This window comes from Scomber japonicus, chromosome 4, assembly GCF_027409825.1.
Source record: "Scomber japonicus isolate fScoJap1 chromosome 4, fScoJap1.pri, whole genome shotgun sequence".
Lineage (NCBI taxonomy): Eukaryota > Metazoa > Chordata > Actinopteri > Scombriformes > Scombridae > Scomber > Scomber japonicus.
In genome coordinates, this window is record NC_070581.1 from 26164719 (window position 1) to 26189201 (window position 24483).

The 24483-nt window shown below is 44.3% G+C and overlaps 1 protein-coding gene across 1 annotated transcript; it reads left to right on the forward strand.

The window, feature by feature from the left end:
• Nucleotides 1-24483, forward strand: iqsec2b (IQ motif and Sec7 domain ArfGEF 2b). The gene is made up of 14 exons (XM_053317708.1): nt 1-461; nt 17077-17371; nt 17568-17885; nt 18313-19367; nt 19491-19652; nt 20069-20191; nt 20321-20487; nt 20914-21053; nt 21193-21318; nt 21499-21598; nt 21694-21855; nt 22044-22238; nt 22471-22520; nt 22870-24483. Exons 1-14 carry the CDS (start codon nt 1-3, stop codon nt 24046-24048), a joined length of 4533 nt encoding a protein of 1510 aa, XP_053173683.1. The 3' UTR covers nt 24049-24483.

A 24483-nucleotide genomic window follows, 5' to 3' on the forward strand; every position in this document is an offset into this window, starting at 1 on the left:
ATGGAGACCAGCCCAGAGAGCCCCAACCGGGCAGTGGAGTACCTCCTGGAGCTCAACAACATCATTGAGAGCCAGGCCAAGCTCCTGGAGACCCAGCGCCGGCGCATCGAGGAGCTGGAGGGCCAGCTGGACCGGGTCAGCCAGGAGAACCAGGACCTGAGGCAGGAACGCAGCCCAAGGACCCCTGGCTCGGAGACACCTGAGCAGAACCACAACCACAGCCAGCCTCTGTCCCTCCCTATACATCACGGCAGCGGTGGTGGCGGCAACAGCGGGAACGGTAGCCCCTCCACAGGTCAGACGACAGCTGGAGCACCCACAACTCCAGCACCCAGCAGGGAGAGGAGGACCCACACCAGGCTGACCCGAGGTCTCTCCTGCAGCTCCTCTACCACCGATCGAGACCGGCTTGAACGCACTGACAGCACAGACACCAACGCCAGCTCCACTATTCGCAGAAAGTAAGTTCTCCTCTAACACAGGAGCTTCCCCAGGGGTCCACCAGTGAATGACGAGTGTGGCTTCATGTAGGTGGTCTTGTCCAAGCTGCTGTTTTTAATAAGTTTGACCCTCAAATAAGTAGAGAGATGACCACAGGCTGCGTAAAATCTAACGTGTGACAAAATCTTAATATGCTAAGCTCAAATAATGACAGGCGCTATGGAGCTGCAGCCTTTCTCGTCATCAGAGATAATCCTCACAGTAATGGGACTAAACCTCAGAAGGGATATTTTAATACTCCACCGTGAGGAAACAAGCTGAGTGCTGAGGGATTATGGGTAGAGTGATAAGTGCTCAAGGTGTCCATTTTATCGTGCTGTGTGTGATTTTTGCCTGCGGAGGGCTTGATTTGTGCAATAATCACAGTCTATTATGTGAGGTGCGTAGGAGTTGTATAGTAGTATGCTGAGGAAAACTCTAGTCCAGGCAGGAGGGTGATGGGTGATGGGTGCTTTTTTTTTTTAGTGTGCTGAACTTTCTGAACTAGTGAAGCCCTTCTGCAAAAATCCACGTACTGTTTGCTATAAGTATGTGCTTCTTTTTTCTTTTTCCGCTTCAGTCTTGAACTGTAGGCTGGTTGGTCTTTAAGAGAGAGGTCACCCCCCTGCCCCGCCCCCCCCCCCTTCCTCCAAATTCAAAGCTGACCTGTAGCTAGAGTGCTGCAAACACAGCTTTGGCAAACATCAAGTGCATCTGTCCTTGCTTTTACTGAACCACGCATACAAACACACACACACACACACACAAAAACAGATAGAGACAGCTTTTGTTCTGGAAGCATTAAGCTTTGTGAGTAGGCAGCAATTCAAGAAGTACACAGAAAAATATATCATTGCGGTCTTAGTGACAGTGTCCATCGGTCCTGATGCATAATATAATCATATTTTCCAACACAAAATCATCCTAGCAATTATTACTGGATTTTCACTCGCTTGCTTTCAGCACTATGTGTTATCTTAAGATCCCAATCCCCTTATCAGCGATTGATTCAGACTTGACCAAATCCCTTATCGATTATCTGTTCCTTTGCTGTCTGCCTCTCTGGCCCTCTCCCTTCATCCCTGAGGGGGACTTAGTCATTAGACAGAAGCACATATTAGTTATTTATGTGGGTGTTTAAACGCAGTGATGAATTGCAAATGTAGATCTTGCTGATTCTTCCTTGTTAATTCCCTGTTGCTGACTTTGGATCGAGGCTCAGACAAGCGTATCATATGAAGTGTCACATTTAATAAAGAGTCACCCACACAGAGGAGCCATATTGTCCCTGTCTGGCCGTGACTCAGCCGAACCCAGAACTGGCCTATTAGCTTAGGTCAGTGACAAAACTCTCCTCTCTAATTATGGATTAGAGAAGGAAATCATTAATACCTGTGACACTTTAAATATGCCTCAAATCAGATCAAATCAGAAACAGAGCAGGACAGCGTGAGGGGGGGAAAAAGATGACAAGGGGGAGGAAAGTAACTGAAAGACCTTACTCAGCATGCCTCAGTCTAAAAGAGAAAAGGTGGAACACACACACTGGTTCGCCATCTGTCAACAGGGTGTGTAAGAGAAGGAGGGAGGGAGGGAGGAGAGGAGAGTCTCGGCCAGAGAAGGGAAGGCTGAAAGACCTGCCTTTGTTTTCGTCCAATTAGTTTTTGTTCCTCCAGCAGGAGTCCTCATATCTGTCCTGTTCTCTTTCTGCCTCACGATTTTGATTCGTAACAGGAAAACTGAATAAACTGTCCCCATTTTCTTTTTAGCCATGTGTGCAGCAACTCCATCAAAACAAAGTCGTCCCTCTCCTCTCCTTTCTCCCAGCGGCCCGCAGTAAACAGATGTCCCAAATGCTACCCCATTTCATTCCTCTCCTTCTGTTAATGGCAGTGTGAACAATGCGAGTCTGAGGCCTTGGGGTGAAATGATATTTGACGTCAGGTCCCTCTGCCAAGAAGCAGCAGGGTTGAGGGCATTGCCACAGCTCGCTGTGAGTGCAGCAGATGTTTTTCTTTTTCGTTGTTGTTGTTATTTTGGGAGAGGTCACGCAAGTGCTTTTTGATGGGAGCCCTATGCGTGTGTGTGTCTGTGTGTGTGTGTGTGTATGTGGAAAAAGTGAATCTTTATATAATGTATGTGCACAAAAGTATGTGAAAGAGGGAGGGAGGCACACACAGAGTGCAGGAGAGATTAATTAGTGTGACCAGAGTATAATTACCACTGGCCCACGGGTGATAATTACTGCTGTGCATATATGTGTGTCTTTTTTGTGTGTCAGAGAGAGAGTGTGTGGATGTGTATGTGTGTGCGTGCGCATGCTCTGCAGGATATCACCTGGGATGACCATTATTAGACAGCTATTATGACCCAGAAGTCCGCCATAGAGGCTGTCATGTCACGATGATGTGACAGTTCTCTCTGCATGGGTGAGAGATTGTATCCTTCATTATGTGCTGCATATATGCAGCTGTGCTTGTACAGCTCACAGGATGAGAGGCAGGGGCAGCTAGAGGTCTTGGCGACAGCCCCAGTGGTGCTGATACTCAGAACAGAATTATTATATAACAGCAAAAAAAAAAAGGACCAGAGTAATATATTTTCTCTTCTTCACTTCACTTTCACTGTCACGGTGGGAGTGTTCAGATGCTCAAAAGAGCCCTGTGAAGGTGCTTCTCTCTTTGCTCATCTCTCTATATTCCGTCATCCCTCCATCCATTGCCCTCTCCACACAGATAGAGCGTTGTGGACAGGTGCTTGTCGCTTTCTGAAATTGACATTAATTCCGTTTAGGGAATATAGAGAACAGTAATGGGCTTTTGTTTCAGAAGGAGCTTAATTTGCTAATTTCCTGTGGCTCTACTACACATAACCCCATCTCCTTTACAACCTCTCTCTCTCCCTCTCCCTCTCTTTCTCTCTCTCTCTCTCTCTCACTCTCACTCTCTCTCTCTCTCTCTCTCTCTCTCTCTCTCTCTCCCTCTCCCTCTCTTTCACTCTCCTTCCCTCTCCCTCTCACATACCCACGTACACACACTCACTCTCTCCCCCTCGCTGTTTCTGTTTCCCACTGCTGCAGATATGACTCAGAGAAGCTGCAGAAATTACTTTTGTGCTATTCTCTTTCTCTTCCCCTCTTTCTTCACCCGCTCTTTTTTTTCCTGCTGTTGAATGATGTACAGTTATTTTTATTTGATCGTTCTTTCTTTACACTCATACAGAGCTTACAATTGGTGGCAATTTAGGCATTTTGGCCAGCATTTCACATCATAAAGTAGCTAAGTTAGCGCAGATAACACTTGGACAAATGAACTGGCCCCAAGCAAATGCGTGGGTAAGCTCCACTGAGCCTGTACTGACCTTCTCCAAAGAGACGGTGTAATGAGAAGTAACCTATTCTCTCTGGACTCATCACGAGTTTCTAGAAGAAATACAGTGAAGCCACAGCTGCCGTTCTCTCAATAAGTCACTCTCCGTCATATTTTCTATTTCAGGATATGTACCGTGTTAACAATGTTTAATTTTGGCCATAATTAAAATATTGCAATGGTGCTAATGATTACAGTGATGCAGTTTAGCTTGACGTAAATTTAAATGATGGATGTGTGTGTGTGGGAGGTAACTGTATGTGGGTGATGCTTTTGCCTTCTACTCACCATTTCTGAATGCAGTGAGTGTTCATGGCATCATACAGTACCATGCACAAGAATCATCATACTCGTTCTCATTTACAAGTGGTCACGATACACTCAGGATTCATTAAGCACCTGAATTTCATTCTGAGAGTAGACCAATCAATGACCTTACCTCTCTCTGTAGATGGTCCTATTCAGCTCAATGACTCTCAGGATTTTTTATTTTTTTTTGCTTGATGCACAAGCTCTAGTTTCTTTATTACGATGCATATTACATGTGAAGGCAGATGGAAGTTTGTTATGTTATGTTATGTTTCATACATTTTCAATATGGCAAAAATACTGAGGTTTTTCTCCAGCATATTCTTTAACGTTAAACAAACAGAAAGAGGAGATATCACCTCAGCAAACAGACAAATGATGTGCTTTGCTATGCTATAGAATAAAACCTCTTAAGCAATGTATGGATATACCCTTGGACACATGATCTTGTGTCCATTTTCATTTTCCATACCTACCTTTCCACAGTTCCACTTTTTCATTCACAGTCTGTCTTTATATACCATCAGACCTGACTCTGTATAAGAAATGAGGAGACAAGTCAATAGCTGCAATGTAAAGTTTTTCACGGGAAGTGATATGTCCTTGGACCGGCAATTGCTGTGAAAGATATAGTTGCTGTGGAAACTGTAAAGCTGTCCTCACGGCGGTTACAGTATTGCATTTCCGCCCATCCGCCTTCCCTCCACTCCCCTCCCCCCCTCCACCTCTAGCTCCCCTACCACCCCTGGGTAGGTGAGGCAGGCAGTTAAATATCCTGACACAACTTCCTCCCCAACTTGCCCCCAGTCAGTTCTGAGCAGCCTCTTTTTCTTTGTTTTAAAAGGCAGCTGCGAGCAGATAACAGTTGTGTCCGAACAACAGCCATGGTAAATTAGAGCAAAGATTAGCGGTCTCACTTTGTTATTAGAGATGAGGGCAGTACACTAATCCAGCTGTCCATTCATCAGTGGGTTGAACTTCACTGTGGATGTGATAATGACCTCCCCCTGCCGTAGTATGTGGAGTTTTACACACCGTAACACCAACCTCCATAAGTCAGCATTTGATAAACGCAGGTGCACTTCCATATAGTCTTCTCCATGTTGGTTCTGTGACTTTATTCATTGTCTTCCCGTTCAGATGCAGATAAATGGCACTTTTGAGGCGGGATGTTCGTCAAACACTCATGCACACGTTCTGTGGAGCAGAATAGGGAGACTGGTTACCGTGGGAACGCTATGAGCTCTTCTGTGAAGAACTCTGTGGGCGAGAGACACAGAATAGAGAGATGGAGAGAAGTGAAGAGAAGAGAAGAGAGGGTAGGAGTGGGAGCAGGAGCAGGGTGAAAGACAGAACCAGGATTGAATGACGGCTTGATGGGGATGGAGGAGACGTATTGAAGATGGATGAGTGCCGCAACGTTTATTTTATCACGGGTTACAGGTTCATGCTCATTGAAAAGTTTGGTTGTCTCCGGCCGGCAACCACAGACGATTTGTCACACTTTATGGCTGAGATCTGTTTCAGACTTTACAGAAGGTCCCCTAGGTGATCTGTAGGGATATCATTTTCTTGAATTACTCCTGCTGCGACTCCCACGTCACATTTAAATGAAGGCTAATTGTGAATCGTACCCATCTAAGATCAAGCTCACGCGCCTATACACAAGCACACTCACACTCATATGCATACACACTCACAGGGTACAGCAGGTGCCTGGTGTGCGTAGTTGAGTCGTAACTGTAACTGTGCCCCTCCTTGTCAGTGCTTTCGCCTGGCACTCAACACTAAACGCCCACACAGGCAGTCCACACTGTTGCCAAGCAGCAGGAGACTCAAGCTCACAGTGAAAAGCAGGTGGGGGGGGGGGGTGGGTTTGATTGTGGAAGAGCTGCTGGTGGAAGGGGAGGGTTTGGTGTGTATAAAAACACTTAACTTTAGGCTACAACGCAGCGTGTGTGGTTATCAAACGTCTCTGTTTGTCAGCAGGAGTCAGGCGGGTCACATGCTGGAGGTGGGATGACGCAGTGAGCTCCCACACTCTTATTTCATAGACAATGGCGGAAAAGAAACGGTGAAAGCACAATTTGAAGTCACTCGTTCCAAATCTGAATTGGGCGGACAGATTATACCCCCTCTGGAAAAGCCATGTGAATGTAAATAGAAGCATTCTTGAACCATTACGATGCCAGGTGGGCTCACTTTACGAAGTGTGTGTGTGTGTGTGTGTGTGTGTGCGTGTGCGTGTGCATGTGTACTGCCACAACAGTCCAGGTGAGGAAGTCTTTCTTTGATTGCAGCACGTGAGCCTCCTTGCCCATCTATACATAGACTCACCTACTCACTGGCACCCCCATGGCTCTACACAGGTTTAGAGGAAACACTCACTCCAGCAACAGCACGTCCTGTTTCCATTTCGTGGTCCTCCTTCCTTCTCCATCACTCTTCCCTCCATCCCTCCTCTCTTGATTATTTTCACCCTTGCCCTCCTCCGTATTCAACCTCTCCCACTCTCATGGAGCTCTCTCTCTCTCTCTCTCCTCCCACTCTTCTTCCTGCCTCCAGCTTCTGTCATCTCGCTGCTTTAAATACACGCCATCTCACATATTCTCTCAATGTACCACTTTTTCTTGTAGCCATGACTTCCAGCGCCCTCTTTGCTTCACTAATGTTTTCTTATCTGTGGTGTGTTGATTCATATCATGATCTCTTTATTATCCCATTGTTCTATGTGAGTGCTAATGACAGAGAGATGTATACATACTATGAGTGTGTGTGTGTGTGGGTAGTATGTGTTTTGTTCTTCTATGAAGGAATAGAAGAAGGAGGGGGACAATTAAGGCATTTTACAGCTTCTGTGTGTGTGTGTGTGTGTGTGTATGTTTTTCTATGGCACACTGATTCAGGCATAACTGCTCATGAAGCAGAACTCAGATCCTAGATTAGTCTGTCAACACTTGCCACACTGGGGATACTCTAACAGGAGGCTTTAGTTACTGCTGCTGAAATACAAATCTTGGCATTGCAAGACCTCGCAGTGTGTACAAGCACAGCTCAGGCTTACATAACCGCACCTCTGCCTCTCCTCATATCTCCATCCAAAGCTGAATAGGTCAGCGGGTTCATTTCAGAATATTTCTCTGTGTTAGAAAGACCTAATAAACACAAATTAACTACATACAGGATATTGTCAGAATATTCAGCAACACAGAATATGCGCTTGTAAATGCAGCCGGAAGCGTGTCTTATCGAGGCGCTGACTCGTAAACTCTGTGTAATCTTTAAAAATAGGACTGAACAAGGAGCTCTTGTTCCACATGCTGCTGTGAAAATAGCCGCTGACAACTTATTCTCATTTAATTGGAATTTTTTATCATCTGCACTAAGCAAACGAGCACACCGCCTACATGATTATATCCTTAAACGCTCTCATTTTTACCAGTCTCATTCGCCTCTGGTTAGAAAACCCTAAACTCTTGCTAACAGCCCCGTTCAATCTGCTAGACTTCTCGACATCACCCCTGCCAGCATGCAGGAAGCAGCAAAATCTGTCGAACATGAGTTGTACTTGTAGGCCTACTTGTGATCAGAGGGATTAAAGGATAAGGCTGCCGATATTTAATTCTTTGTTACTGTCAACAAATCCCATGAAAAGACCAAAATCAACAAAGCCTTAGTCTCCTCTCACTACTTTCCAACTTCTCCACCATGTCTGTGGCACTCGGCTTCAAACCCATCCATTCCTTCTGAAGGTGTAAATCTTTGTAATTTTCTATCTTCTTGGAAAAATCTTGGAAATTACCTAAAACAGGCACAGGCACTGTACATTTTAGCAAAGGCTACTCGTTTTAGTATATTTTTGGGACTATTTTCAGGCACAGATATGGTGCTTGAGAGTATTTATGAGAGGTTGGTGTATGTGGGACTAACTCAAAATAAACTATGTTCTTATGTCAGTGGCAATGATGAAACACATCACCATGGTGTGACGCGGTGATACATTTTTGGAATATGGAGGTCTATGGTACAGAAGGAAAAAGCTTTAGCTGCACAGACAATACCTGTTAGTAGGTAGGATTCATTTTAAGTGGCAACTACGAGTTGATTCATCAATTTGTCGTTTGATAGAAAATAAATCACTTACACAATAACTACTTTGACCATTTTCATATTTTATTCAAAAACTCCCAGAATTTGCTGGTTTTAGCTTCTGAGATGTGATGATTTAATGCTCTTCTTTGCATTGATGCATGATAGTAAAGATCTTCGGCTTTTGGACTGTGGTTGTTCAAAACAAGACGTGAAGATTTTTCTCTAGGAAGTTATGACCATCATTTTTTACTATTTCCTGTCATTTTATAATCACAATTATCAAGAAAATAACTATCTGATAACTACTGAAAACACTGGTTAGTTGCAGCCCTAGATCAATTAAGTGAGGGTTTTGGTTTTTTTATTAGATGAATTTTATGTATTTTTATTGCCAATATGTTTTCTTTGATGCAACCATCTTTTTTCTTGTGATGGAGAATAACATAAAACTTCTTTAAATCTATTTGGTTGGTGTGTCTTACGCAGCTAGCAAACTACAGAGAACTGTAAAAGTGTTGCAGTATCTCGCTGTCTTTGCTGCATTGCATCTCTGTCCTTGTGCCTCTCTGAGTGTGTTTCCATGCTAAAATGACAGGGACTGCGTGTCCTTGATAGCAGCTGGCCCCAGTGAGAAACCAACCATTTACATGCTAATCTCAACCACTGCTCACTCTTCAGCAGCTCACTCACAATCTATGAAGCATCTCTAATTCCTGCCAGAGTAAAGGGGGTAGCGGAGAGAGGCTTTTGTGTCATATGTGCACTTTTGCGTGCATTACAGAGAGTGGTTTCACATTTTTATACAGGATGATCCATTGTAGACCAGTTCATAGCTTTATATAATCCATCAGAGTGGTTGTGGAGTTCCCCAAACAAAACTTTCTTATACTGTCCTTATGTTATCTGTTTTTGAATTCTTTGACACACCTGTAATACATGTCAAGAGCTGAGTTGCGTTCAGTAATACCTTTGCTGTTTATTATCTCAAGAAGTCTCAAGAGGATGTCACCTTGCTTTTGTCAGACTCTGTAGAAATTGTCACACATCCTTTTTAAATGTGTCATTCTTTGTACTATCATTGCCACACTATGATTTGCCACTATCAATGTGCAGCTTCAAATCAGTGCGCTCTCTCTCTCTCTGTCTCTTTCTGTCACTCTCTGCTTTAGCTCTGACTGTTTGTGTGTCTGTTTCTCTGCTTTCTCCATGCCTCTGTGTGTGTCGTCCGTCTCTGGTCCTTCCTGTCAGTGTCCGGCCGTCGTCTATCTCAGGGCAGCCCGTCTCTGCTCCCACCACCCCCACGGCACCGGGCAGCACTGCCTATGCCACTCTGTTCCCCACCAGTCTGACTGTTCACAGCTTCGTCAGTCTCCATCAGTACTGCTGCCCCTCTACTGACCAAAGCTTACAGCAGGAGGACAGGTAAGGGCCACCACGGGGGCCTGAATTACAGTGAGTACATAAAAAGATTAAAATAAAAAAATCCTCAACCTCCATAAGATGCCTTGCAACAACCCAAACGCCTGTCAGCAGCCTCCAGATTACACCAGCTCCCCTTGTCCATCTGTCTCCATCACTTTCTTTATATGTCATTTGTGTGTGCCTGCTCTCTTGTTTTACCTCCTGCACCCCACCCCCCCCCCCACCACCACTCCTCCCTAAACCTATCTAAGAGCCTGTGCTTCAGTCTCCCACCGCTCCCAGGTGTGACTAATACCTGGAGATAGGCCCTTCTATCAGCTGGAAAAACACACACTACTCCCCACAGAGAGTGAGAGGGAGCAGTCATCTTCAATAAGCAATGGGGCCAAGGTGGGCTGAGTCACAAGTGAACCTGGTGAATTTTCACTTTTTTTCCCTCTCCTTCCTTCATTTATCCTCCAACTGATGATGCTCTCAGCCACATCAGTGCATGATGCTCCAACACTGCCATCTAATGGTATTAGAAGGCGGTGGCGTGCACATACCCAGTGTAAAGTAAACACCTTTTTTAATAACGATGCCTGTTATGCCCCCTGTTTTAACTAAAAATGCAGCCTGCTCTAGCTTCTTCTACCTTCCATCTATTCTCATTCACTGCTTTTTTTGTGTGTGCGCGTGTCTCATGCTCTTTTTCATTCTCCTTTTCCGCTGTCTTGTCTGTCTGCCTCTGTCTTTTGACTCGTCCCGTGTTGCTTTCCAAGAGAGGAAGGTGAGGATGAGGGTGCCCATCAGTTCTGTTGCTCTGCCTCAGGCTGCAGTAGCCCCTCCTCTCGCTGAGCTGAGCAGAGCTGAGGTGTGACTGACCGCACAACGTCTCACTCGCCCATTTACCTGTGAAAAGACTATCACAGTTTATGCTGCCAGAAAACGAAGACCTCACTGTGTACCAAAAAGACAGTCTTGCTGCATTTTAGCAGGATAAAAAAAAAAATAGAAATGCATGTTTGTAGTGTCTGTGAAAGTTAGTATAATGTAGAGCCACTGATTTATTTATGTATCATGGTTTGTGCACTAATTTACATTTTAAGGAATCTCAATGTTGTCTTCTCTTTGTCTTCTTTGCTATTTATTTCTTTACTCGCAGCCATATCAGACTGTCAGAATGCATTACCATCGTCGGCTCATTACTGTCACACTCATGCTTTTCTTGGATCCACTAGTTGAGTCATGTCAGTTCGGATGTGCTCAGTAGTCACTATTTGTTATCTGTGCAAATCACTATACAGTCCTGTCATGAAGCATTATGCAATGTCACAGAGGGTAGCCTCCTATATGATATGAAGACATTAATTGTATGCAATTTGTCAAACATTTTGATTTGATAGTTCCAACACATCTGGTATTTCCTGTCTCGTCTTATCGTCATGTTTATTCAAGATAATCACAAGATTCATTTTGTTGATTTAATGTTGAACTAAATAAAGATCTGTAGTTCCTGAAGACACGTCATCTCTTTCTTTTAAAATGTCTAAAGGTGAAATATTTGTCGCTTTAATTGCTCTGTGTTGTTTCAGTTATGCTGGAATGTCGCTCGTATACGCCCAACTCACTCATCTCCATCTCCAAGCACAATGTACTCGTCCTCACGCAAAAATTAATTATAGTTCTATTTCCAGTGATATATTGATTGTGTGATGCGTGTAATCCTTGAATGCTGATGAGAAATGCTTTCTCTGCAGAACACATTGTACTATTATTGTTGGGTGAAAATCCGTCCCCACTGGAGTCAAGTTTGGAAGAAAATCAATGTTGTTCTTAGCCAAGAGTTGTATTATTTCTAAACTTACACTAGAGCATGTTATCTTTCATTTACAGGAAAATCGTGAAAGTATTTGTAGTGATTGTTTCTCAGGACATTTATACACTAATTATATGAACTAACCTCAAAGAGCATAATTTACTTCCATCTTGAGACCATAATACTATGTTACAGAAATTTGGTATTTGACAATATTTTCATGCAGAACTTCCATCCTTGTCCATTTCATCTACACTAGTTATGTCTAATTTTCCTTTAAAAAGCTGCTATATGGTCCCTTTCAGCTGTCTCAACAAACTATCCATGTGTTCTTTCTTTCACCTGCATTGATGTAAAGATTATAGACATCAAGTTTGAACACTTACGTGTCCCAAAACAAGAAAAGCAAAACAAGAAAATGACATACATTTCCTGTATTCCCCCCCCCCCCCTCTCTTTTTTTCAATAAATGATTGTACTTCTACCGTACTGTACATCTGTGTCTCTGTCTGTTCTGATTGGTTGTGTTGTTGTGACATGTTTTTGTTTTGTTTGATGTTGTGTAATGAAAGTGACTGCATGTGTCAGTGATCTTGTGGAGGGCGAAATCTTGGCAGGGTGAGTGAGGTTCGTGGCTGTCAAGACTGTCAAGAATGTAGCCTGTACAGCTTTGCAGGGCGAGCGAGAGCCAGCATCGATGTGTGTGTGTGTGTGTGTGTAAGAGAGAGCGAAAGAGAGAGAGAGAGAGAGAGGGTGTGTTTGTTATTACGCTGCTCCAGTTAGTGTGGGACTTTTCTCTGACAGTAGCAGCATGGTAAGAACTCAGCCTTTTTTTAAACTTTCCTTTCACTTGTAAAAGTGTCACAAAAGAGCATTTGATTTGACACCAGAAAGAGAAGTTATTTGTTACACCATTGAGTTTGTATGGTGGATCTACACAGCAGTGTTGTAGCACTAATAACATTGTTTTATACAGTAGTTCAGTACCATCTCAGAACAGCAATTGACTGTTTAATACAAAAGAAATAGGGTCTGTTGAATGCTGATAATTAACAAGGTGCTTTTTCTCCACTGCGCTACACTGAAAATAATACATTATATGGTGGAGTAAGTAAAATTTGAATGGGAAGATGATAAATGAGCTCCTGACAGCTACCTGTTTGACTGTTTGACAGAGTGTACATAGTGGATAGATGACGGATCACATACCATTCAAAGGCAGTCTGGATAATGTGCTAGTCTGTCATGGTTGTCAGTGTTGAAGAAATGCATTATAGTGTACAGCTGTAGAACAAATAACAATTGCTTTATGAAAAATTATCTTAAATATTAAGTAAATTAGTTACTTTTCCAAACGCTGCTACAAAGATGTTCGTTTGAATGCCAGTTAGAGGGAGTTATCAGCCAGCTCTTTGATTTATTCTCCACAGAGGCCAAATAAACTGGGCTCGACCTGGAAGTGGATCTGTGAAAAAATATCAACAATGATGGTTTACATATTTTACCCACCTGCCTGTGTATATAAGATTTATCTCTTCATTCTTTCTTGCTACAGAGATTATCTGATAAGTTTGTGCTTACTAAACACTGCCAATTTCCAGCTGCATCACTTTGTAACCTTGCAGACATTACAGTTGTACAAGGGTGTTCTCTCTTACATTAATTCACCACCTGGATTTATAATGAAGTGTCATCCTCTGCTGACAAATCCACACAGCCTGTTTGAGCTTTGAACTGGAAAGTCTGGGTCACAGACAGAAGGGAACAGAGTGTCTGTGTATGTGTGTGTGTGTGTGTGTGTTTGATGGGGAGACAGTCAAGTGGCCGTGAGTGTTGGCGGTGGAGGAATGCTCCCATCTGACCCATGAATGATTTGATTGTTTCCTTTCAGTTTGGCCACTTGAAAGAATGGGAACACATGTGACAAAGAGATCACAGACTGTCCTGGTAGTACAATTATTTTCATGATGGACAGAACATTTCTAACTGTGTTTTCTATCTCTTTGCCTGCAGATTAAGCCCTGAAATTAATGGTATTTATTATCACATCACATCATCATTGAAGTAATTAGCTGGAAACTTGCTGAAGGCCTTTCTGCTCCTTTTTTAAAAAATCAGTAATTATCCGCATTTAAGTCACAGTAGCTATGAATACCAGCAAATAAGCTTTGGAACAAATGGCACAGAATTGACACAAAAAGTTGGAAATGGAGAGACTTGAAAGGAGATATGAGATAACTGCACTCCGTCAATGCTCAGGTGAAAATAACTCAACAGACCAATCGATGCAATTATTCTCCATTGGCAGGCAGCAAAGAAGTTAATCTCCCTGCCTCCATATCCTGCTGTGGGTTCGATGGCACTGTCAGACCCACTTCCACTCTTTCATACACACACACACACATGCACACACTGGCAGCCCATCAATATTATATGAGTGAAGGACAGTTTGCAGAGGGAATGAATGGAGTTGGCATTGTCCTTAACTGTGTCCTTAACCCCCCCTCCTTTCACTTTTCAATACCTCTGCCCACTTCTTTTATTGCTTTAACACCATCAACGATCACTCTCCTGTTTATTAGACTCCAACCATCTGTTTGAAGTCCAATTAAATGGTTAGAGGTAGTGAAACTCCAGTGTGGTCTTTATGAGGGAGGCTCTAGAGAGAATCTCTCTCTGGCACTGTAACAGGAATACAGGGTTTCTTACATAAGTAATGAGGTACAGATGCCAGCTGCGATATGGCCACACTCATGTTTTATACAACAAACTTTTTACTCATATATCATCCTCACCTTGTCTCTCACTGCATATTACTGCTTTTTTCTTGCTGCAGGCAAAACCAAGTGAAAGTCCTGCTTAATACATGCACACTTGGAGTTGGGCTGCAGGGCCTTGCGTGAGAGGAAAAAAATCAATGTTGAAACAGAATTAATTAATTTTATTGCAAATATTTTGCCAAACATGAAGAATTTTAATTGTAGTAGTTCTCAACTTGAAAATATTTCTCCCAAATTTCAAAAAGATCAATTCTAATATGTGATGTTTGCACAGGTCAAAATCACTATGGATACTGACACATAATCCAAATAGTTGATCTCTGATTCAGCGGTAGCAGAGCCACTGCAGGAAAAGTAATTTTTGTCTGGACTGTAAATTTTTATGAGACATGAACAGATGACAGGTAAAGTTTTTAAGGAGGTGAAAATCAATCTGACGATCAGTTATGAATATTCTGAGACAAATTTATGAAGCCAGGCTGGTGGCTCCTTAATGTTGTGCTGCATGTATTTTAGGTTTATGTGACTCAGTCGAATGAAAATACCATCTGCTCCTGCTGATGTGCATGGCAGGAAGTTAGAGTGAGGCTGAGTCCCAGTCTGTGTCTACCTGTTGGCACTGTGCAGAAGCATTCGTGTGACTACTTTCCATTCCTTAAAAGGAGCAGTTTCAAGCAGCTCTGAAGAAGACAGAATTTTTCTTCCAGTTTACACAACACAATATGTAAATAGCTGCTAAAAGTATGATGATTTATTCAGACTTCAATTGTTTAATAAACTAACAAATTTAGACAATGCTGTGTCATGCACGGTTCACCCTGCACAGAGATACTGTTAAATTAACTGTTTTCATAACAAAATAAATATTATGTAGACTGTCATTCACAACCTGTGGAGCATCTTCAACACCCACCTTAATGGTGATAACAGTCCATACATTGTCATGGCAACTACGCTTCTCATCCTAACAACTGCCTCACCGCCCACAAAGGTCCCACAGCAACCGTCACCAAGCAACCCCCTCCCTCTTCTCAGTTTCTCTATTTAAGGAGCAGAGGAGGAGGAATGATATGATGCTGCACAGAGAAAAAACAACAGCCTTTTCAAGAGAAGATGGAGTTATGCGCAACAACTTGTTTGCTTGTAATTGATTTGCTCAGGGAAAAAAATGGGAACAAAGCTCCTTAATTATGTGATTAGTCTATGCAAACAGTATAATTATAAATATATGGATTTGCTGTTAAATGTTTACAGCTTAGCTCACAGCTGTGGTGATAAGGGCTTTCCTGTAGATGTCAGAGTTGTCTCTTTTTTTGCATGACTCTTATGTTATGCAACATAATGGAGTTGTCCTCATTATTGTTAAACTCAACAATAATTTAACCAGGTCATGTTTTGCTTGAAGGCACAGGATGTCCTGCTGAAATGCTCGCATTGTACAACATTTTCCCCCTCTGTCCACTCCAAAGATTTTGTGATTTGGTCTTACTTTCAATATCAAACTGCAGCAAATTAAAATGCCTACAAGTTGTTTCCTTGTTCCCTGAGAAGCCTTTTCCTTTCATGGCTTGTTTTTACCAACTAATGACTTACACAGGAAGTCTCTGCAATCCAGTGGAACAGTGACAAATCAAGGAGGGAGGAAGAAGGACATTAGTTGACCCTCTCAGCAAGCCACTTTTTTTTCTTCTTCTTTTCTTCTTGTGTAATATAGAGACTAAACTGTGCAAAATGGTTGAAACCACACAAGCCATGCTTTGCCAGTAGCATTTGCCTATTTCATATGCAGTCTCCCACACATCTCTCAGTCTGGCTCTGTGCTCCCTGCTTTGTTATGGGACCGGGCACAGCTGACAGAAGGGGGTGTGGCTAAGGCAAGGAGGAAATGTAGGCAGAAGCATGTGACTGTGATTGTTCTCCCAAACACAGGCTGACTAATTGACTCGGGGTGGATTTTGGCTGAGCAAAAGTACATAACAGGACATTGGAGGATTTCTGGACTTACTTGAATCATGATAAGTTTTGTGATTATTGCTATGCTAACTGAAAATATGATTTGACTCCAGCTAAACTTTATTGGTGATTTGGTTGCAAAGCTTAGCTGTTTGTTATCATTTCTGTGTAATAGACTGAGTTAGACTGAATGTAGGAGGAGATGCTAATTCCACGTGATTACTCTTGCAGTATTTCATAGTGTTCCTCAGGCTACTGGTGTCTGTTTTACACCTGCTGATAGAATAGCTTAAGGTGTTGGTGCTGGTATGTAGCAGTGGAGACGTGTGTTTCAGTGGTTGGTGCTTCTTCAAAATGTACCAGAGCTGTGTTTGTCAGTCAGGGAGACGATGAGAAAAAGACAAAGTCCAGAAGACAGTACAAGAAAGTGAGAGGCAAAAAAAGTGGCAATACATAAGCAATAGAAGTGTTGGCTAAACTTAGTAGTATATTAACTCATCCTCTGGACTCAATAAAGGGGCGAGATAGTAGGCAGAGACCTTCATGTCTATTGGATCATCAACTCATAATTTAGACAAGGAATGTTGTCAGAAGCTTTGACAATGCTTTGAAACAAGAGGAGTTTCTGACTGCATTACATTGGCTGGTGATATAACGTCACCATGAGTTTCTCTAAGAGATGGTTGGTTTCCCACCGCTCTAAGCTTTACATGTAAGTCCATAAATATAAACTATTCTAATCTTACATCATCAATAACACTGAGCTTCATTCAGTCTCTAATTTGCATTTAACTCACTTCAAAGGATTTGTTATAATCTTCTGTCAAGCCACTTATGACTCAGTCTGATTGCTCCTGCTCCTTTTCTTCTGTAGTGTGGAAGGGGAATCCCAGTGTCCAGAAGCGGGCACCCACAAAGACAGCTCTTTCAGCCAGGCGCCCTACCTGCGTGGCTCAGAGCGCTACAGTGACACCAGCAGCAGTGCTCCCTCTGGCTCCAGGGGCCCTTCATGCGTGGCTACCCCCAATTCAGCCAGCTTGGCTTGGGCACTGCGAACACGCCACCAACCTGCCAGTCTGGCCCTCCGTAAGCAAGAAGAAGAAGAGAATAAGAGATGCAAGGCCCTCTCGGACAGCTATGAACTCTCAACAGATCTGCAGGATAAGAAGGTATCAATGTCAGGGATGCTGTTTGTCAGGGGATTTATGTTGCTAATGCTGGTGTTAACTGTTTCCAAGAAACAAGCAAAAATATGTAAATGATGGATTCCTTTCACAGGATCTTGGGTACAAGATGTCCAGACAGTTGATACATAATTCATAACAAAAAATCTATTTATTTTTCTTTCCTCCCACCATTTGCCAGGTGGAGATGCTTGAGAGGAAGTATGGTGGCTCCTTTGTAAGTCGCAGAGCAGCGAGGACTATTCAGACGGCCTTCAGACAGTATCGCATGAATAAGAACTTTGAGCGCCTCAGAAGCTCGGCTTCAGAGAGTCGCATGACACGACGCATCATCCTATCTAATATGAGACTGCAGTATTCCTTTGATGAGCGACAGCCTCAGCAGCAGGCCCAGACACAGACGAACTTCACCCACAGTGTGGCCATAGGGCCTCCTCATTCCCCAGACACAGACCGCCCAGGAGACTACACCCACCTAGAGGACTCCTTCTCCAAACAGGTAACATTGTTGTGGGTTTTCTCTGCCTGTTTGGCCCCAAAGTCACCAAGTTCCTTACATGTACATTTATATAATATTTTATGACGATGATGATAGCCTCAAAGGTCTTTATAGAGAAATAAAAAAATGGACGCAAAATAAAAAGAAAGAGGAGGAGGAATAAAAGGAAAAGCTAAACCAAACTAAATTGGATTAATCAACTTACTGATTACTGAAAGACTGAAACACATATAGACATATAAAATAGCCAGCATTAGACCCTCAGAGCAGTTCAGATGCTGTTGGCACAAAATGTGTATTATCTATTTTAAATGTGTAACAAGTGGACTATCATGAGTTTTACTTTCTGACATGTGGGATGCTGAAGTAGAGGGTGGTGCTCTTGAGCTGTCCTATTAATGCCTACCCCACTCTTCTTTCTCTCTAGGTCAAGTCCTTAGCTGATTCCATAGACGATGCCCTTACCTGCCGCGCGGGTCGCGATGACTCCCAGGAGGGCAGCAGGGAGGGAGGAGGGATAAGCGAAGACTTTGGGGAATGCGTGTGGAGCAGCAGCAGCAACCCCTCCTCTCAAAGAGGTTTGGGAGAAAGAGCCAGGGGAGCTGGAGGAGGACTCAGCATGCATGGCGACAGTACGGCAACCTCATATAGTGACGTGACACTTTACATGGATGATGGCATGCCATCCTCCCCTTTGTCCCTGGACCGGGCACCCAGCAGCACAGATACAGAGTATTGGGGCCCCGGTGGTGGTGTTGGAGGGCGTGAGGACAGCAGGGACACTGAGGGAGGGGGCAGCAGTAACAGTCGGCGCAGCACCCCGTGTACTGAGTGCAGGGACTATCGTCTAAGAGGCGCACATCTGCCTCTCCTCACTATTGAGCCGCCAAGTGATAGCTCAGTGGATATGAGTGATCGTTCAGACCGGGGCTCTCTAACAAGACAGCTGGTCTATGAGCAGGAGCCTGGGGTAGGGGCTGGCTCCCCTCAGGGAACCCTCAAACATTCCCCCAACACAGGCACCCGCACCTCCTCCACGGCAGCTGCCCAGGGTCAGATTCGGGCCCCTGGCAGACCCATACCCACACACATCCCTCACCAAGTGGCGGCACACCACCACCATCACCACCACCCGATCCACCACCATCAGTACCCTGACACACCTTCATCTTCTTCATCCCCCCAGCAGCCTCCCACCACGCCTCTGTCCTCCTCCTCCTCTACAGCTCTGCCCTCCGGTGGTCTGGAGCAGCCGTGCTGCTCAGACGGAGACAACGACTCACTCAACTCAACCACCAACTCCAATGAGACAGTCAACTGCAGCTCCGGCTCCTCATCTCAGGACAGCCTACGGGAGCCTCTGCCTCCTCTGGGCAAGCAGACCTACCAGAGAGAAAGCCGCCATAGCTGGGATTCTCCACCTTTCAACAGTGATGTGGTGCAGAGACGCCAGTACCGCATAGGTCTCAACCTCTTCAACAAGTAAGATGCTTGTCACACTAACAAGCACAAGTACCTATAAGCAGCCATTTTGATGGTGATAATACAAACTGAACTGGTTAAGTTATAGTGAGAAAGTTCTTGTTCACTTTTCTTAAATTATAGGAAGCCAGAGAAAGGGATCCAGTACCTGATAGAGAGAGGCTTTGTGTCAGACACTCCTGTCGGGATTGCTCGTTTCATCCTGGAGAGGAAGGGTCTGAGCAGGCAGATGATTGGAGAATTTCTTGGAAACCGACAGAAACAATTCAACAAAGATGTCCTAGAGTGAGTATGGAAATAGAAAAAAACGAAAGGGCTCATTAGAAAGATTTTTGCTTTTTTAATTAACATCCGATCTGAAAAGGTTAGACAAATGTGACAAGAAATCACAATTAATGTACATTTATGTGTCTTCAAAAGGACAAAAGATTAAAGTTAGGCCACACACAGATCAGCTTATATGCAAATCACATTTCAGTTCAAATATTTCCTGCCAAGTCTAAATAGATGGACGATGAGGCAAACCTGATCCCCTCCCTACTTGCACAAGCATGGTATATAATATGTGACAATATGCATGGATGGTTGACTGTCACTGAGTCTGCAGGATATTGAACAGGGGAGGTTAAACTGTGATCTTTGCTCTGTGTGTGTGTGTGTGTGTGTGTGTGTGTGTGCGTATGCGTGTGTGTGTATTTCAGCTGTGTCGTGGATGAGATGGACTTTTCGGGTATGGACCTGGATGATGCTCTGAGGAAGTTCCAGGCTCAGATAAAAGTTCAAGGAGAAGCCCAAAAAGTGGAGAGGCTCATAGAGGCTTTCAGGTTCGTATGTGTTTGTATTTAGTCAATTTACTACAGAGAGATAGCAAAAAAATACACAGAATTTCAACAGCTTTGGAAACAGTAACAAAATAACAATGTTTGAACATGTTGTTTCTGTCTCTTGTGCAGTCAGAGATACTGTGTGTGTAATCCAACGCTGGTTCGGCAGTTCCAAAACCCCGACACCATCTTCATCTTGGCCTTTGCCATAATCCTCCTCAACACAGATATGTACAGTCCCAATGTCAAAGCCGAGAGGAAGATGAAACTAGAGGATTTCATCAAGAATCTGAGAGGTGCTGCTTCAACACACAATCATTTCATACATGACACACACACACATATTACAGAGTATTAATAATGTAGTGGGTTGTATTTATGAACACTACTGCAAAGGTCCCTTTGACGTGCGTTACTCAAAGTATGTAATGGAGTTTTTAGGTTTTTTGGGGGGGTATAAGTGTATATAGGGATTGCCTGTAGAAATTGGAATATGCCATAACTGCAAAATGTGTTGAAATGTATAGTTATAAATGCAAGTACGTGTTGATTTTAGTTGTGCTTTAATAAACTTTCTAATAAGGTTGGCTTCCTCTTGTGTGTGACAACTGTTAAATCATTTGAATTTTTGCATCAGATACGTTGTACAATGTGTGATTTGCATAGTGCAGTTTGATAAACATCATTTCCTAAATCCCTCTCTTTCCTTGTCTCCACCCAAGGCGTAGACAATGGCCAGGATATACCCAGGGACCTGCTAGTTGGGATCTATCAACGGATACAGAAATGGGAGCTACGAACCAATGATGACCATGTGTCCCAAGTGCAGGCAGTGGAAAGGGTCATTGTGGGCAAGAAGCCTGTGAGTTTTCTGGGGCAAACAGTGAATTCTTGATTTTCTGATTCAGAATACTCCATTTTGTAACTGAATGAGGCAGACATAAACATGTGTTTTCACAACTAGTTAAACATGTATTCAACTCCTATATTTGTCTATATAGGTGCTGTCCCTTCCCCATCGTAGGCTGGTGTGTTGCTGCCAGCTCTATGAGGTGCCTGATCCCAACAGACCTCAGAGGACAGGAGTGCATCAACGAGAGGTCTTCCTCTTTAATGACCTTCTGGTGGTAAGACTCATATTCATCCATTTTTAAAGGGGAATTCCACTGATTTTAGTCAGTTTATAGTTTATGGGCAGTACTACTATGTTAAAAAAAATGTGTAAAGGCTTTTGTGTGTGAAGTCTGATAAATTGCCCCACGTGATGTCACTCAGTTGAAAATATCTATATCTATGTTGTGCATTAGGTGACCAAAATCTTCCAGAAGAAGAAAACCTCAGTGACTTATAGTTTCAGACAATCTTTTCCTTTGGTTGAGATGCAAGTGCACCTTTTCCAGAACTCATGTAAGAAACAACTTCTCCTTTTGCACATTTCAGCTATTTTTAATTATCCTTAGTGACGATTAAGTGTATTTTTTCTCTCTGTCTTTATCTCTCAGACTACGCTCATGGTATCCGCTTGACCTCAGCAGTCCTGGGTGGGGAGAGGAAGGTTCTTATCGTCTTTATGGCACCCAGTCAGCAAGACCGCACCCGCTTTGTAAGCGACCTCAGGGAGAGTATTGCTGAAGTGCAAGAGATGGAGAAGTATAGAGTTGAATGTAAGTGCCCCATCTACTGGCCATTACTGTGAACTGTAACTTTAATGGACCTGATGATCTGTATCTACAATAGCTCTTTTTATGAAAAATGAATTGCTGGTTTAGTGTTTGTTGGTATCAATATATAGATCTCTTCTCTGTCTCCATCTCATTTTAAATTCCCCTGTGTCCTCTGTGTTTATTTACAGCGGAGTTGGAGAAACAGAAAGGTGTGATGCGGCCCAGCTTGCTCACTGGAGGTGTGGTTGGAGGAGGTGTAGGTGTGAAGGGTGATGTTGTGAATGGCACCATGGGAAGGACAAGTTTTGATGACAACTGCTCAGTGGGTGAGGGTCTCAAACGCACTGCGCTCAGCTCATCTCTCAGGGACCTATCGGATACAGGTGAGACAACGGCTCCTTAGAGATTGGATCACTTCCATTTCCTTCCTGTCAGTTGGGTTGAATTGGGGAGCACCTACAATGATTTTGTTCTCGCTTTCTATTGCCACATCCTGTTACTCTTTCTCACTGATGTTCAAACACAGCTTATGCAATCCTTTTTCAAAAGGAAAAAAAAGCATGCAAACAACATTTTCCACTCTTTTCTAACTGAACTCTTCCTGGTGGGGTGCAGGGAAACGTGGTCGCAGGAACAGTGTTGGTTCTCTGGACAGTACCATGGAAGTAAGTCTTAAAGACTAGTTGTAGACCTGCAACCTCTAACAGATCTGTATTTCCCCTTAGTGGTGTTTTATCTTCCCAGCACGCTCAGTGTGTGTACAATGTGCGTGTAGATGGCGTGCGCATGTACATGCATGTCTGTGTGTCCATATGTACCTGTACTGCACTGACACTATTTGCATGACCATGTGTGTTAATACTTGCCTAAGCATGTCCTTGACCTCCACATACATATAATATTATATGTATGTGTATATAATATTTTTGTGTGTGATGATGTAAGTGGGAACAGGGGTTGTAATGCAATTCTCCAGTGACTTTTCTAAAGCATGATGATAATTTATCCTCCCAGGGCTCCATCATTAGCAGCCCACAGCCCCACCAGCGCTATCAAGTGCCAGGTGTGGTCCCTGGCTGCTATGGAACAGAAGACTTCCGGCCTCACCGCCCCATCCTGAGCCCCGGAACGGGGGTGGGGGGTGGGCCGGGGCAGCAACATACCACTGCTGGGACAGGAGTTGGGGGAGTCTCCAGCAGTGTAGAGAGAGCAGGAGCGGGGAGCGGTCCTGGGGGGAGCAGCAGCAACAACAGCGGCTCCTTCCTGGGTTCCCTATTCGGCAGCAAACGCGCCAAACCACCTGGGCCTCTTATTCCACCGGGGCCACCGTACCCCGCACCTGTCCCCCCACCGACTACGGGAGGGCCCCCTCCTCACTCCCCTTCATCTCTGTGCCAGCTGGAGGGGGGACCCTCCAAGATCCAGGCGCTGCACGCACAGTACTGTCACGCAGCCACCGTGCAGCCCCCACCACCTTACTACCATCACCATCGTTACCACATCCAAAGTGTCCCTCCTTTGCAAGGTGTGCCCCCTCATACTATACAGAGAGGCCCACTACCCTGTCGTCCACCACTTGGGCCCCCTCTCGCCCAGCACCCTCAGCTGGCCCATCTCTCCCAGCTCTCCCAGCATGGGCTTCCGGGTCGTTATGCCAACATGGTGGTGGGATGTCCCCCCCCCCTTTCTCCTCTCTCCCAACATTCCCAGAACCCACAGTTCGCCCTTTACCACGCGCAGCCCACACACTCTATCAGAGTAGGCGGCGGCCCTGGTACCAAACTCCCACTAACCTTATCTCACTCCCACCCGCACCCCCACGCACACTCCCAAACCCACCCCGGACACGTGCATACGCCACACCCAGCCAGCCACTCTACCCATCAAACACACTTTATATTCGGCACACTGCCCCACAATCTACCATCCGCCTCCGTCAATGCGCATCATACAGCCTCCGTCGCCCCGTATCTGCCCCAGTACCCTCCTCTCTCTTCCATCCCCCCTCCCCCTCCACACTCCCCTTTACCCCCCCCTTCGTCCCCCCTTACCCCTCTTACACCTCTCTCCCCTCACCCCCCCCAGCACCCCGGGCAGCCTCAGCAGGGGCCGCAGGTGACGGGGGCTGGAGCGACAGGTACAGGGGGCAGCTCCAAATCCAAGCCTATCAACCGGATAAGTACCGTGGTGTGAGCAGGATGTGGGGCCACAGGGGTCACAGGTCAGATAATAGAGTGGAGGAGGTTGGCAGAGCTAGGGCTAGGACCAAGTCTGCCAGGACAGAAAGTAACAGCAGCAGCGCTAGTGACAAGAGGAAACGCAGCTTACTCCGTCTCTGTTACTTTCACCTCCGCTTCCCACATATGTAGGTGGAGATAAAAAGCACTGCTGAGTTGAATAGCATGTGCACACATCCTTGAAGCCTGCAAACACAGAAACCCACACATGCACAGTACATGAACAAACACTGCACACATCTCCACACACAATCAAAAAAGTCTATAGCCATATAATTTAAGATTACACTAAATCTATATCTAGATATATTGCCTCAGTTTTAATTATTTCAAGTCTAGTTATAAGTCTGTATGAGACTATTTATATGTACAGTACCAAGATGTGATAATG

Coding starts and splice junctions, on each gene's coding strand:
- iqsec2b (XM_053317708.1), top strand. CDS start 1: ATGGAGACCAGCCCAGAGAGCCCCAACCGGGCAGTGGAGTACCTCCTG. Junction 21,856..22,043: donor GGAGAAGTATAGAGTTGAAT/GTAAGTGCCCCA, acceptor GTTTATTTACAG/CGGAGTTGGAGAAACAGAAA. Junction 22,239..22,470: donor CAGGGACCTATCGGATACAG/GTGAGACAACGG, acceptor GGTGGGGTGCAG/GGAAACGTGGTCGCAGGAAC.